This window comes from Bidens hawaiensis, unplaced genomic scaffold, assembly GCF_021521415.1.
Source record: "Bidens hawaiensis isolate Kalapana, Puna unplaced genomic scaffold, B.hawaiensis_p1.1 tig00014720_1, whole genome shotgun sequence".
Lineage (NCBI taxonomy): Eukaryota > Viridiplantae > Streptophyta > Magnoliopsida > Asterales > Asteraceae > Bidens > Bidens hawaiensis.
The window spans coordinates 117,580-132,152 of NW_027492291.1; the positions used below are offsets into that span (position 1 = coordinate 117,580).

The following is a 14,573-nucleotide window of genomic DNA, read 5'->3' on the forward strand; positions in this document are numbered from 1 at the left end:
TTGGGCCTACTCAAATATTTTGTGATAATGAAGCAGCAGACACATAGTTAATAATTCTGTATTTCATGAAAGAACCAAACACATAGAAATGGATTGTTACTTTGTTCGTGAATGACTCGATTTCAAAGAAATTCAGCCCACGCTTTTTTACACAAGTCACGTATTGATGAAATCACTAAGCTGCTAGGATCACACCAACTGAACTTTAACTGACAAGTTGAGCATTCGTGACTTACATGCTCCAACTTGAAGGAGAGTATTGGAAACAAATCATCTCCGTATCTCCTCCCTTATTTAATTTATCACATGCGGACCTACCTTATGTTTAGCCTATATTTTTGTAGGATGATTGTTATTATCGTTTTACATTATCATGTAATTTGCATTTATACGTGATACTGATAATGAAAGAATTCTTCATCAATACCAATTCTTTACAATGAGCATATCTTAATAAAATCCCTTTGGTCGAATTTCTAAAACCCGGCAACTTGTTTTGTATGATTCACACACTCTCCGGTTTATTCCGAATTACATTGAATCAATTATTTATGGATTTTCATAACATATAAACAAAACTAATAAACTAAAAATCATACTAGACCAACATAAGGGCCTAACCATTTGTAGTTATTTTTCACATTTAAAAAAAAATAATCAATACAATTAACAATTTGATATAATAACCCCTTTACTTAACATTTGCTTGTGAATATATATGTACACAAATAAATTTATAGGTAAATGGGTTCAAGGGAGTGGTGGTAAGATAATCTTCTTGTGTGCCAAAGTCATTAGATTTATAGGCCAAATTTCAGCTTTGTTTCCAGTCCAAAATGCCTTGGAGAAGAGCTCATAAGCATGCTCTGTGGGATGAAAATAATCCCAAAAAAAGTACTCATTTGGGTTCAAACACATGTTGTAATTTAATTTTCCACACGGCAATGCTCCATTTAAGGGTCCACGCCCACAACATGCATGACTTATATTGGCAAAACCTGATGTAATTAAAAAAAATGATTGTTATTAAAAGAATACACGTTATAGTAGGTTAAAAGTTTCCTAAAATGTCCAAAAAAAAAGTTGTAGGAAATCATGAATGAGTATTTGTATTATAGAACCATGTTCATACAATGATATCAATGTAATAACTCCTAAAAGTTTGTTTAAATGCATAAACCATGTTCATACAATGATATCAATGTAATAATTATAAACATATATTGGTTAGTTTTACTGCCAAGTAAAACAGATAGTAAGGGGGGAGGGGTGGTGGAAATCTCATCACACACCCCATCCAATCAAACTATGTCACGTCACCAATCCCAAATCCATCACATTTTGATAGAATTTGGTAGGAGTGGTGTGGTGTGATAGGTTTTGGTATATATACATACATATATATATACATATAGGTTTTTGTGTGAGTGAGAGGAGTGTATTTGGGGTGTATATATATGTATATATAGAGAGAGAGTTCCATCACTCAAACCCACTTAACGCGTGATGGTCATCACGCAAAGCACCTCCATCAAGCTTGATAAGGGAGTGGCGGCGGTGTTCAAAAACCCATCACGCGTGATGGGAGCTCCATCACGCGGTGCCCCGGGTCCCCTAAAAAGGTGTTTGCATGTCAACATGGCATAGCGGGTTTTAACAATTTAACATGTTATACATCGCGTCTTACTCATCCATTTTCAATCCTTACATGCATTCTTATTGGACTGTGTTTAATAAGAGAATGCGTGAAAGAAAAAAATACCATAAGATTTTGGGTTGCCGCGATACTTCTTTGCAATTTCATATACGCTTGCATAAACACCTATTGCGCCAGGATACATTCTAGGCATATTAAATATAAAACGTTTCAAACCAGCGTTGAAATATCTTGCCATGATGTTCATCTTGTCAAGGCATTGGTTAGTTGGTGCACCGGGCAAGATGACTCTTGCGGGAACACACCCTAACGGACCTAGTGAGAAAAAACGATCCTACGACCTCCATACTTGTAGATTTTGCTTGTGAAACGGATCACATGTTTCAACATGGTACGTACATAGGGTTTCGCTTTCATTTTAGACTCCCCGCCTTCTAGGTAATAGTTAAGCACGTCAGCCCTACCGGATCCGAGCAAAAACATAGAGTTTTGTATTTGTTTTTTGAGTAAATGTTTATGACTCGTATTTTTCATAATTAGGGCTTTAAATTGTTGTAGTTGAACTTCGAGTGGTGTGACACCCTGCCATCCAGCATTATAATAGTTTTAAGTAATTTAAAAATTGCAACCTTTGAGTTCCATGAATGACAAGGTCCTCCTTATTTCAATAGTTATTGTAATATTGAAACATTATGCTGGTAATTTTGATACCTTTTATGCTTTTAACTTGTAAAGTTCTAATTGCAAAAATAATCATATATATAATCATGTATCACAATTTATATGTATAAAACGTCCAAATATAGTTGTGCACTAGTTTTTGTAATCGATCGGTATCTGATTAAAATATATAATTAAGCTCTAAAACTCAAAATTTCATTTAATAAATATTTACTCCATTCGTCCCATTTTAAATGCCATGGGACCCAAAACACACAATTAAGAAATGTTTGATCATTTTATTTTATGAGCTGTAAAATGACAATAATGTCCTTTAAGTTATTTATATGCTCACTTGTTTTATAAAATGAAACATCTAATATATGTAATAGTAAGGGTACAATTGGAAATTGAATTTATATGTATAGAAATGACATTTAAATTGGGACAATCAAAAATGGAAAAATAGACATTTAAAATGGGACGAATGGAGTATTAATTAAAACTATTATTATATACTATTGTGTATTTATTGAATTTTATAACACTTTCTCTTTCTCATGTTCTTATAAAGTTTCTATTTATATTATAAAAAAAAGAGAAAAACTCATACAACTAATATATCTATATCAAAGTTTCTAAATTTATCTAGAACAACAATACTTATGAAAAGATATTTAAAAAAATGTATTGTTTAAATTTATTAAATAAATGAGGTAATATAACTTTTGACTACTTAAATGGATAACAAGGTTTTTATGTGAGATCATTTTTTCATTAAAAGGTTTGAATAGTAAACTTTTATTCAAAAATGATAATCAAATATGATCCACGTTTTAAATTGATCCTGCAAAGCTTTACATTATTAGATGAAATGAACATTTCTGTTAAGAAATTATCATTTAAATTAAACTAGTAAACTGTAAACTAGCAGGGCCTATATTTTTTTTTAAACGGCTAAAACTTTATTTAAAAAAACGGGGCTAGTAAGACAGTATTACTTGATCTTTGTTCATATCTGACGAAAGCCCACTTCCGGCGCTAGCAAAGTTGAGTCCATTGGGCGGAAAACTCATCCGATGGTCCTTTGCCAAATGATGGTGAACCTCTTGATATGGTTTTGGAAATTTAATTCCTAAATATTGTGCTGCACAACGTTTGATTTACCATCACAAATAAAACCAACCATAATCAAATGTTACATGTATAGTTTAACACATGTATAGTTTAACACATTGATTTTATTTTGTTTATAATGAGAAAACAATATATATCATTTTTAGGTCCAGTATTACACAAAATTATGTTGGTTATATAGAGGAAAATGAAGAATAAAAGGTTATGCATGTAAATGAGGTAGTCGTAATTGGCTAGCTAAAAGTTCGAACTAAGAAAAGCTTAAATGAGTTGTAACGTATATTAGATCTTATTTAATAAATAAGCTCGAGCTTTGTTGTCATATACGAAGCTTAACTAGGTTTGTGAGGCTACTATGTATAAAAATAAAATAATTTATTTTGTATAATTATATATAACTATAATATATATATATATATATGTAAGTTTATGATATTGAAAATAAAACTAAAGAATATATATTGTAAAAAAATAAACTTATAATAAATAGTTATATATGTAAGAAATGATAAACAAGTAAACCCAAAGTGGAACTCAATACTCAAACTTTGAAAGTTAGTAGTGAACCGAGTTTGAGTTTTAGATATAGAGTTTGAAATGAGCCGAGTTTGGCATGATCTCTCTTAATTTTAAATGAGGCCCTCGAGCTCAAGATCAGCTCAGCCCGTATATATATAAGAAAGAGAGAAACTTACCAATAAAATCTACGACAGTTCGACCATTGGTGAAACGCCCGGTGGGATAGTGAAAGAAACTGGAACCATAAGGTTTAAAATTGGCCTGAATAGTGCAATTTTTGACGTATTTATTGTTACCCGGGTCAACTTCAGAGTCTCCAAACACGAAAACCGACTTGACATGTGCATCTACCAATGTCAAAGCCATAAGAAATACACCCATGAAGAGGATCAACTGTGGCCATCTCTCCATCATGTCAATAACACTTTGATACAAATTTTGTAAAATGGTGTTATTTGAAACTAACAAGGGTGTAAGAAGTTGTTACAAAATAAACAAGTGAGAAAGAAACATGTAAAGACAGCGAGAATGATATATAGGAATTGGTGGAAAATGTAGGAATTGATCTAGATTGTTAAGGTATACCATTCCACCAATATACAAGTGTGTTATTTATGACAACTTAAACAAGAGGGAAAATAATGGTATTGCTAAACGTTTTCATGTTGAACAGTTTTCCTTTTAAACATTTTTCATATTGAACTTATAAATACATTGTTAATTAACTATCACAATAGTCTTATAATAAATATAAAAATATAAAAATTGTCTATAATTTTTAACACTGAATATTTGTAAAAAAAAATTAAAAAAAAATATTGTAGTTTTCTTCAATATAAAGATGTCTCAAAAAAATTGAATGTTAATGTATGTAAGGCTTAGTTTTGTTAATTAGTCTTCCGTATTTGTATTGTGTTAGTTTACGTTTCTAGTTTGTTACGTTTATATGTATTGGGCCGAGGCCTTGTGTAATTGGTGCCCATTGGGCTTTTATCTATGAAAATGTGTATGAGTATACACACACATATATAAGGTGTGTGTATCACATACACTAAGTATCCTTTTGCAAAAACCTATTATCTATACACTCAAACTCTCTCTCTCCCTCCTCCTCCCTCTTAGTTTCGGCCCAAACCTATACACCACAAGATCCGAGATCTATGTCTTTGCTAGTTGTCTCCGTTAACTAGGAGAGAGGTTGATCCAAGACGACTAGTACTTAGTTTGTTGTGTTGTTTGATCCGGTCACAGGACCTATAATGTACTCTTTAAACATAAGCTATTTTATATGTACATTTCAATTTTAAAGATACCCGGCCATAGACAAAAAAACACCAGATTTTCTTTTTTTAACAGTTTTCATGTCGTCATTATAAACACACTATTGTTCAACTATCACAATAGTCTTATAATAAATATAAAAAATGAAAAATTTGTCTATGATTTTTAACATTGAATATTTGTAAAAAAAATTATTATAGTTTTATTCAATACGAAGATGTCTCAAAAAATTGAATGTTAATTACTCTTTAAACATGAACTCTTTTATATGTACATTTCAATTTTAAAGAAAATATATTTATGACATGTAATTATTATATTAATATTTTTTATATTAGGTTTGTTTAAAATATAATTTATGACATTAATAATTCAATCAATGGAGATTGATTGAAATACCAGTTAATACGGTATGTTGAATTTATAATCAATACTATATTTAGAATCAAAATTTTTTTTCTTTTCCATCAATAGAAGAGAAGTGATTCTGGCGGGAATTTGATAGTAATAATTAACCTTAGAATGCCATGTGTTCAGAATTATTTTATTAGTACAGGTAGATTGTAGAGAGAAAGTAGTTTCATTACAAAAGATAATTTATTCGAGAGAAGATAAAGAAGAAAATCACTCATTCATTTGTATTTTATCTTTAGCCTCCTATACATTATATACAGATCCATGCATTATTATTATTATTATTATTATTATTATTATTATTATTATTATTATTATGTTTATGTGTTGAATAACAATATCACGACTTTATATATGTTTTGTACAGAAGAGAAAATGATAATGGAGCCGAAGACGTTAGCGGGTGAAACAAAAGTTTGCGATTATTATCATTTTAATACATATGATAAAAAAGGTAAAGTATAATTCTCTTACATTTGATCATATGAAATGATCGATATTATCTTAAAGAGTGTTATTGAAGGACCGTTACGTTTAAAAAGATAATAAATAAACTACATGAAGTCAATCTTAGTGATATAGAGGAACACTTAAATCCTTATTGTATGTATATAAGCATGTGTTGTGGACATTCATACCTAAATGTAGAAAGACAAACTTGTATGCTTACTTTACGTGTGGGGAAAATGTATCTATATCATGCGACGGGCATGAACATGTCATAAACAGGTTAGTGCCAATCTGTTTTGTTAAACATGTTGGTGAGTCGATATGTTTAATTAAGCTAAGATAAGCTAGAACACAACCTTTTTAGACTGATTATATATAACAGCCCAAAACCTGATTATTTTAGTTTTGTGTACGTCTTGACGCGCGTGTCAGAAATTGTTACCCTTATAAAAAAACCAAAACATTAATAAGGCGAGGTTGGGTAAAAAGATTAATCATAATGCTTACACGGGTTTGCAGTAGGTATGTTATCATCACCCCAAGGCCCAGTGGTAAAGACAAAATCTCTTAAACACCCAAAGGTTCTGGGTTCGAGTCACACGGACTACAAAGAAATTTGCCTTTCAAAAACATCTGTCTTTAGCACAACTATAAAACTGATTTCAAGCAAAAGTTTTCCCTAAAGATCATAAATATTGATGCTAGGTATACGCAACATGTATAGAACATGATTTTATAAACAAGTATATAAAACACAACTTTACAATCAAATATAGGAATGACATTACCAAAACTCGTCACTTTGTAGCCTTAGTTGCCTCATAAAACCGGCAACTTGGAAACCATAACTGTCACATACAGCCGACGACTTCCACGACTTTTGTTATCCGGACCATAAACCATACAGATAAAATACTAAAAACAACATTTATTTATATTACATATCATAATCAAATCAGCCCTGAAATAAAATAATCATATTATAATTTACATAGCTCCTTTTAACACTTTTGACTAAAATACAAAAACAGTACTTCAAAAAAGACTAAAATGCCCTCATTTGTAGTGCACATGAGGTGATTTAGTTGAAAAAGTTAATATTCGTCAGTGCAAAGGTCTAACAACGAGACACTTTACCATTTAAAGGACAATAAGCGAAAGTGAACTTTTTGAAGGACCCGTCTCATAAATTGACTATGTTTAAACTTTAAAGGACAAAAAATTGTAATCCGTCCATATACAAATCTTTGTTTATAGTAGCCACTCTGGTATAGAAGTTGTTTGCCTGGGGGGGGGGGTCTACCACTGGGTTGGTTCATATTGTACTGTGCCGGTTGGTAATAAGGTGTTTGATACGTGGGCCCGGGCTGCGAAGCATATTTGTGAGTGCTCGAGTTTCTATCACCACCTTGTAAACCAAGACCCGGGCTGTGAAGGTGCTCGATTTTCCACCACCACCTTGTAAACCAAGATCCGATATTTGTCTTTGAACGTCGTCAATCATCTCACGACATTGTATGCTCCGGGTCCTCACAAATTCACTAGACTGTTGTTTTATATTTGTGATCGCTTCCTGATGAATGATGTTTATGAATTATTATATATTTCGTCTTACGGGAATGACTAATTCATCGGTAAAAATAGTTTGATCACCTGAAGTGTAACATAAAACTTTAATCCTTCGTTAATGCGCTCTTTGATTTCTCGGTACTTTGGTTATAGCAGCCTCAATCTAGTTACAGTATTTCTCACAAGAAGCTGCAGACCAAAAGTACTACCATGTTAAAAAAAAAAACAAAACAAAACAAAAAAAAACTTATTTTACACAAAAAAAGTTTCTCAACCTAATTTTAGTATATTAAAGTCCCTGAAATTGTCTAAAATGCACGTACTTGAAAAAATGATTGTTTTCTTGCGGTACACTTTGTGCAAAAATGTTTTAAGGCATAACAAGACATTTTCTGTTAAAATTCGCAAGTACGTGCATTCTAGACAAGTTTATAAGCTCTAATATACATATACCAAAATTAGGTTGAGAACGTTTCCGTGTGTTTTTATAAAGTTTAGGGGCTTTAATGTTTAACATACTAAATTCGGTAACGATATTTTGGGCAAAACTAGTAAGTATGTCGTGTTTTTATGGTATTAACTAGTTTGGGCAAAACAAGGACCTTTAAGTTGAATATGTGACACCCGTGTTTTATCAAAGTGCTGTCTGAGAGGTGTGACAGTTAGTGCAGCTGCAGCTGCAGCTTCTTCATAGTAAAGGTCCGCCTACCATTATAAAAAAATGTATAAAATAAATGTAGCGTTGTTCAAAACTCGGTTCAAAGCTTGCTCGAAATCAACATGGTTTCATAAAATAAAATAAAAACCACAACTTAATTATACACATATGTATATTTTTATTTAATCTCGATTTACATAATGTATACATATGTACATTATCATTTATCTTAATTGTACATATGTGTATAAAGAATAACTTGTATAAAATTAAAAAAATACGTATTATATATATATATATATGTATAATTTTGCTAAATCAATATTTTTTTTATTTTTTTTATGAAACCGGTTGAAAAATAATTTTTTTTGGTTTTTTTTACTTTTTTTATTTTCGCGTTCTTTTTTTGTTTTATATTTTTTTTAAAGAATTTTTTTTGGACCAAAATGGTTCTCAAAAATCTCAATTTCAAAAGAATTCCCACATGATCCTAATCCTATACACACACACACATATTTGTTTTATATATATCAATATGTGTAATAAACACAAAACTTTGAAAATAAACGAGTTAGATTGAGCTTTTGACAAACCGAGCTAAAGCTCAACATTTCAGCTCGTTAAGATAAATAAAGCAAGGTAGACAGTAATGTAAATATTGTTTCCATCTTCATATGGTGTTAAGCAATCTAGTGCATGTTATAGACATCAATAATTGCTTACAAGCATAACTGTGATGATATACAACTATACATGACAAAGAGATGTAGAAACAAAGAGAGATTTCATTAATCAAATGTGTATTACAATGTGGTACAATAAGATATGTATATATTATGAGCAGATAACTTAGAGAAAAAAAACATAATCTATATTATCTATTGATAACCATAATAATATATATTTATAACACCCCCCGTGGTTATCAACTTAAGATGCTTGGAGATGCTGCCTCAACAAAAACCTTGCCTGAAAAACCAGTATGATAAAACCATAGTTAAGGGAAAGATAGTGCAACGCGTATTGTCTTTCTAGTTTATATATCCGTTAAAACTGTAAATATCGACATTCTATGAAAGGTACCCCTGATTTATATATCCGTTAAAACTAATCTCAACAATCAAAATCCAAAATCAATGAACTTAAATCCTTCTTATCTCTCCTACTAAAATTAGACTTTGTATTTTAACCCGACCCGGATAATTTATATCAAGTCACATTGGGCCGGGCCGGGCCGGGCCAGACTAGAAAGTTGAAACACGGATTTAAAAGTCCACACGGCTTTCTTGTATAATAAATAATAATATTAAATAATAACAGGAAGCTTCCAGATATACATAAAACGTGGGTGAAGCTTACGAAGAACAAATTGAATCTGCCTTTATAAACCTCAATTCGTCTGATCCAAAGTTTCCAACTTTCTTCTTCAAAATTCTTTCACGGTACGTCAATTTCAATCTTTTTATGTTTTCCCTCTTTTTGGATCATAATTTATGCATCTAGAGTTTGTTATTTATTAATTTGTTCGCGTTAACTAATTAGGGGTTTGTTAATTAGACAAAAAAAATGATGTGTTCTTGATTTTAGGACTTGATTTGATGTGTGTGTTGGTCAATTTGTGTTTTGGGGTTTGATTTGATGTGGGTGTTGGTCAATTTGGGTTTTTAGGGTTTGATTTGATGTGGGTTTTGTTAATTGGATGTGGGTGTTGGTGAATTTGGGTTTTAGGGTTTGAATTTTGTAAAAGATGATTGGGTTTGTTTTGTTATTTGAATCTAAGGGTTGTAATAAGTGATTAGGGTTTTATTTGGTGTATTTGTTAATGGGTCAAGGTTTATTGGATATGTTTTTTGATGGATCTAGTTATAAATTTTTTTTTTATTTTTTAAAAGAGGGCAATATTTTTTTTATATTTATTTGGGATTTAATTTTATGTTTAATTTGGATTTAGGGTTTGTCTTTGTGTTGGTATTACATCTGTTTAAAGTAAAGATTTGTACTTTTAACTGCTCAGAGGGATGGGCATTTTTTTTTCATGTATCGGTATGTACTGGTACTTGTTTTTCATGTTTTTGGTATCGGTTCTATATGGTTTTGGTATTCTTTTTGGTATTTTCATTGTGGTACCGAAGCAAAAAAATTGGTACGGTATTTGGTATATAGTTTCGCTTGTTTTTTGTATGGGTATTTTTCAGAATACTACTGGTACTGTAATGATCTCATTCCTAATTGTTGTACTAGGTGTTATTCACTTTTTTAGTTTTGTCTTAGCAATATTAAGTTTTTTCAGTTCTTGTAGCATATTTTATTATTAATTATTGTAGACTAAAAGTGATGAAATTTTTGCAGATTCTTCATAGATTTGACATTTACAAGTTTGGGATTTTGCGTTCACAAGTAATCTCAAACTTTGGTTTTACGGCTGTTCATATAAGGTAAGAGTCCCAAACCAATACTTGTTATTCTGTTATATAACTTTGCATATTCTTGAAGTGGACTTGTCGCATGTTTAAAATTTTTATCGACTTTTATAAAGATTGGATTTTTATGATGAAGTAACTAACATTGTATCATATTCTCTTTTTGAGATGCACTTCTGGTCATCATCATACCAAAATGCAGATATTGAGTTGGTTTTTACATCTGAATGGACGGCAAGTCGTTTATCCAGCTGGTCGAGGAGAAAAAGAAGCGCGTGTTGGCAAAACAAGAAGCCCCTTTGAAATGGCAGCAGAAACTCGAAGCTGCCATTGAAGCCAATGAAAAGAAACAGAAAAAGCATAAGCGAAGATCCGTGTTGTACGATAGCGACAGTGAAAGCGATAGCAGCCGGGAAGTCAAAAAGTCAAAGAGGAAGAGTCATAAGAAACATAGGAAAGAAAAGAGGCCGAAACGTAGAACGAAGAGGAGATCGTCGAGTGATGAGAGTGAGAGTTCGGATGAAAGTGAAGTTGAGAGACGGAGACACTCGAGGCATCATAGGCATCATGATAGGCGAGCGAGGTCTCGGGATTTGGATTATTCGAGTGAGGAATCTGATGATGAAAGGATGAGAAAGAGAAGGCATTCGAGGCATCATCATCGTCACCATCATCATCATAAACGTCATAGACGTTCAGACTCGAGTGATTCAGATGATTCTAGCTTTGAAGACGGTGTTGAAAGGCATAAGCATCATCGTAGGTCTCGTAGCCATGACTCTGATAACAAAGAACATCGTCACCGTGATCATTATAATGATGAGCAACCGAATGGATCTGAGCTGAATGGAGGTCTTCCTGATGAACCTGAAGAGGGTCAGATTGTTTAGGTCTAATATTGCCATTGTTTGAAACTTTGAAATGCACTTGTTCTATCACTTACTTGCTTTTACCTATGTGAACTGATCTTTTGTTGGCAATTTGTTCTTGTAACTTACTGACCGCGAATTGATTATCAGTTTCTTACTTTCTGTATGTTATGATGTATTGAGCTTGAATCTTTTATGTTGATAAGTTGGTAAAAAAAGGTGTTTTGACAACATTGAAGCACATTGGTGGCATACCAACTGTTGTTGACTCGTTCTTGATTGCGTGCTTTAGTTGGTGCGCATGATGTGGCTTCAGTTCATTGATTGAATAGACGGCTTCAAGCATTCAATGTGCTTCAGGCATGGCGTGTCCGCTTTGGAATTAAAACACATCAACGTTGAAACTCAAGGTCAGTGTAACTTGAGACCTTTGGTCACACTGTTGAATGGGTATTCGGATAGGAATGATAAGTGTGTACTGATAAATATAAAATTGTTCGTATGGTTAAATATTTCAACCTGATACAATTCTCACCCCTCAACGTGAACTAGTTTTTACTTTTTACCATCCAACTTGAGGTCATCATCGTAGAACCGGTTGACTTCGGGTGCATAAAATTGTTTAGCTCTAGCAAAAGCTGCCTGCTCAACACATGTACACATTCATAGTCGATTGTACATCACATATGACCAACTTTAAGACATGTTTATGTGTATTCGTTAAGACTTTGGTATCACCTTTTGAAATCGAATACAATCTCCCATTGAATTGGCCATTATATATACGACTAACTTACCCTTAAGCTTTTACGTTATTTTATAAAACCAACTGAAAATAATGTGGTGGAAAGAGAAGTGACCCGAGCAATTTATTAGTCACATGCCGGATGATTTGGATGGCTCAACATGATAAGATTTTTAATTTTAATAATAAACCATTCTCGCCTTCTCGGTAGGCAATTTGGTAGACATTAAGACAACTAACTTCGTCTCTTGGTTTAAGCATATGAGTAAACATGTGGGCTTGAAGTGGGAAAAATGATGCGCATGTTTAATTTCGTTAATTTTCCGATTTAATCGGTTGTAAAAGCCTTTTTGCTTTATCATATTTCATTTCCTTGTATGTTTTAGACCTCTTGCGACTTACAAGTGTTTTTTTACCTTATAATATTGAGCGTTTAAAAAAAACTGAAAGTAACAAATTTTTAACGAACATTTTGTTAACTTAAAATATAAACTACATGTAATCCACTACTTGAGGCCTAGTGGTATGAAGGCTTGGGTTATTCAGTGGAGACCTTCGTTCGATCTTACTTGTCACTTTTGGTGAATATGATAGTGAATGATTTGAGCTAGGCTTTACGGGATTGTTAGCTCGAATCTCGAGCCCACACTGGCTTTTATCCCACCGTGTGTTACGCAAGAGAGTTCTACACTTGTTGTGCAACAACGATTGTCAAGTGACAATGAAACAATACAAATAAAATAAGTGCAGTGGCTTAACATAAGAAGTTGTCATTCCAAAATATTAAGTGAACAAATGATCATACCATTCATACGTTGCAATTTATGACACAAATTATAAAATTAAGAAAGAATATTAATGAAAATGATGATTACACAAATTTATGTAATCTTTAAACATTAACTCGTACAAGTTAAGTATTAAATATTATCATCCCAAATATCAAAATTAATAAAAGAAAGAAGTCAATGAGCTGGTGGTGGAGTAGTAAGGAGGAGACTTGATGTTTCATGTGACTCGGGTTCGATTTTGTCATCGTCATTTAGTTTCAGTAGCAGTAATGATGATAAGAGACTATGCGAGTAGGTGACGTTCACTAGATGGATCCTCATCACATTTTGATGCCTTTGAGCGAGTGTTCACATGTGTTGGCCTTAGACCATCTGTAGTTGGTTAATATTAGCAACATTTTGGAGTCGAAACGCGGGGAATACCGCCCTGACCTGGAGTTTTTGGCGGCGTTTCGAAGCAAGCGTTTTGTACATAACATGAGGTTGGCTCGAATTTTGAGGGTCCTGTGAGAGTGAGGTAGAAAGGGGGGGGGGGGGGGAGAAAGAGATGTTTTTGGACCTTTTCCTACTACACCCACACTTTACAAGATGTCCAAAAGTTGACTAGGCGTCACATGACACAAAATGTCCGAAGATGTCTAATTTTAACTACGCATAGTCTTAGGTAGAGGTGGGCAAATAAACCGGTTAATCGACATGAAAATCAAATTGAAACCGAACCGCTTTGAAACTGGTTATATAGAAACCGGTTTGAAACCGATTGAAACCTTAGGTTCGGAATCGGTTTGTAATTATATCCACCAAAACCGGTTCTAAACCGGTTAACCGAACCGAAACCGGACATAAACTGGTCAAAACCCGAACCGAAACCGATCATAAACCGGTTTTGACTTTTATTGACAAAACCGAACTGATTTCAACTTAAACCGGTTTTAAGTTTTAAATCAGTTTATACACCCATAGTCTTAGGTGTAGGGTTTTCCTAAATTAAAAAAATAAATGTATCCGCTGGTCCTATAAAAAACAAGAGAAAAATTAATGACCCAAATAATAAAATAATAAAACAAGAGAAATAATAAGAAAGAACAATATAAAAATTGAATGTGATTTAACGGACGAGCACTTACTTTACAAGTGAGAGATAGAAGTTTCAAACCTCAATATCACTAATTTATTTGACAGGTATGAGGGATGACCCTAACTTGTCAGAGTTTGAGTCATGATCTCACCCGGTTTTACCGACCTCTTGCTGTCGTGCCGTTTGACGGGTGTGAGAATCGGGTTTTATCCGGGAAATCCCTCAATAGGTGGACCACTTAAGGGCTCTATCCGTCCGGATTCATGACCGGCTTGGGCTACCTTTAGCCAGTGAGGACCGTGTACTAAGTACCCGACATTAATTA

General features: G+C 32.9%; 1 protein-coding gene and 1 long non-coding RNA gene across 2 annotated transcripts; one reads left to right on the forward strand and one right to left on the reverse strand.

Annotated features, from left to right (window-relative positions):
• Window positions 1-7,419: 7,419 nt before the first annotated feature.
• LOC143547428 (uncharacterized) lies at window positions 7,420-7,892 on the reverse strand. The gene is made up of 3 exons (XR_013137766.1): window positions 7,772-7,892; window positions 7,577-7,691; window positions 7,420-7,526 (listed from the first exon to the last, which is right to left on the reverse strand). It is a non-coding gene; the product is annotated as an uncharacterized LOC143547428 (long non-coding RNA).
• A 2,806-nt stretch (window positions 7,893-10,698) lies between these two features.
• On the forward strand, window positions 10,699-11,655 carry LOC143547439 (uncharacterized). The gene is made up of 2 exons (XM_077038864.1): window positions 10,699-10,780; window positions 10,968-11,655. The coding sequence occupies exon 2, from the start codon at window positions 10,993-10,995 to the stop codon at window positions 11,653-11,655; it is 663 nt and encodes a 220-aa protein (XP_076894979.1). The 5' UTR covers window positions 10,699-10,780; window positions 10,968-10,992.
• The last annotated feature ends 2,918 nt before the right edge of the window (window positions 11,656-14,573 follow it).

Coding starts and splice junctions, on each gene's coding strand:
- LOC143547439 (XM_077038864.1), top strand. CDS start 10,993: ATGGACGGCAAGTCGTTTATCCAGCTGGTCGAGGAGAAAAAGAAGCGC.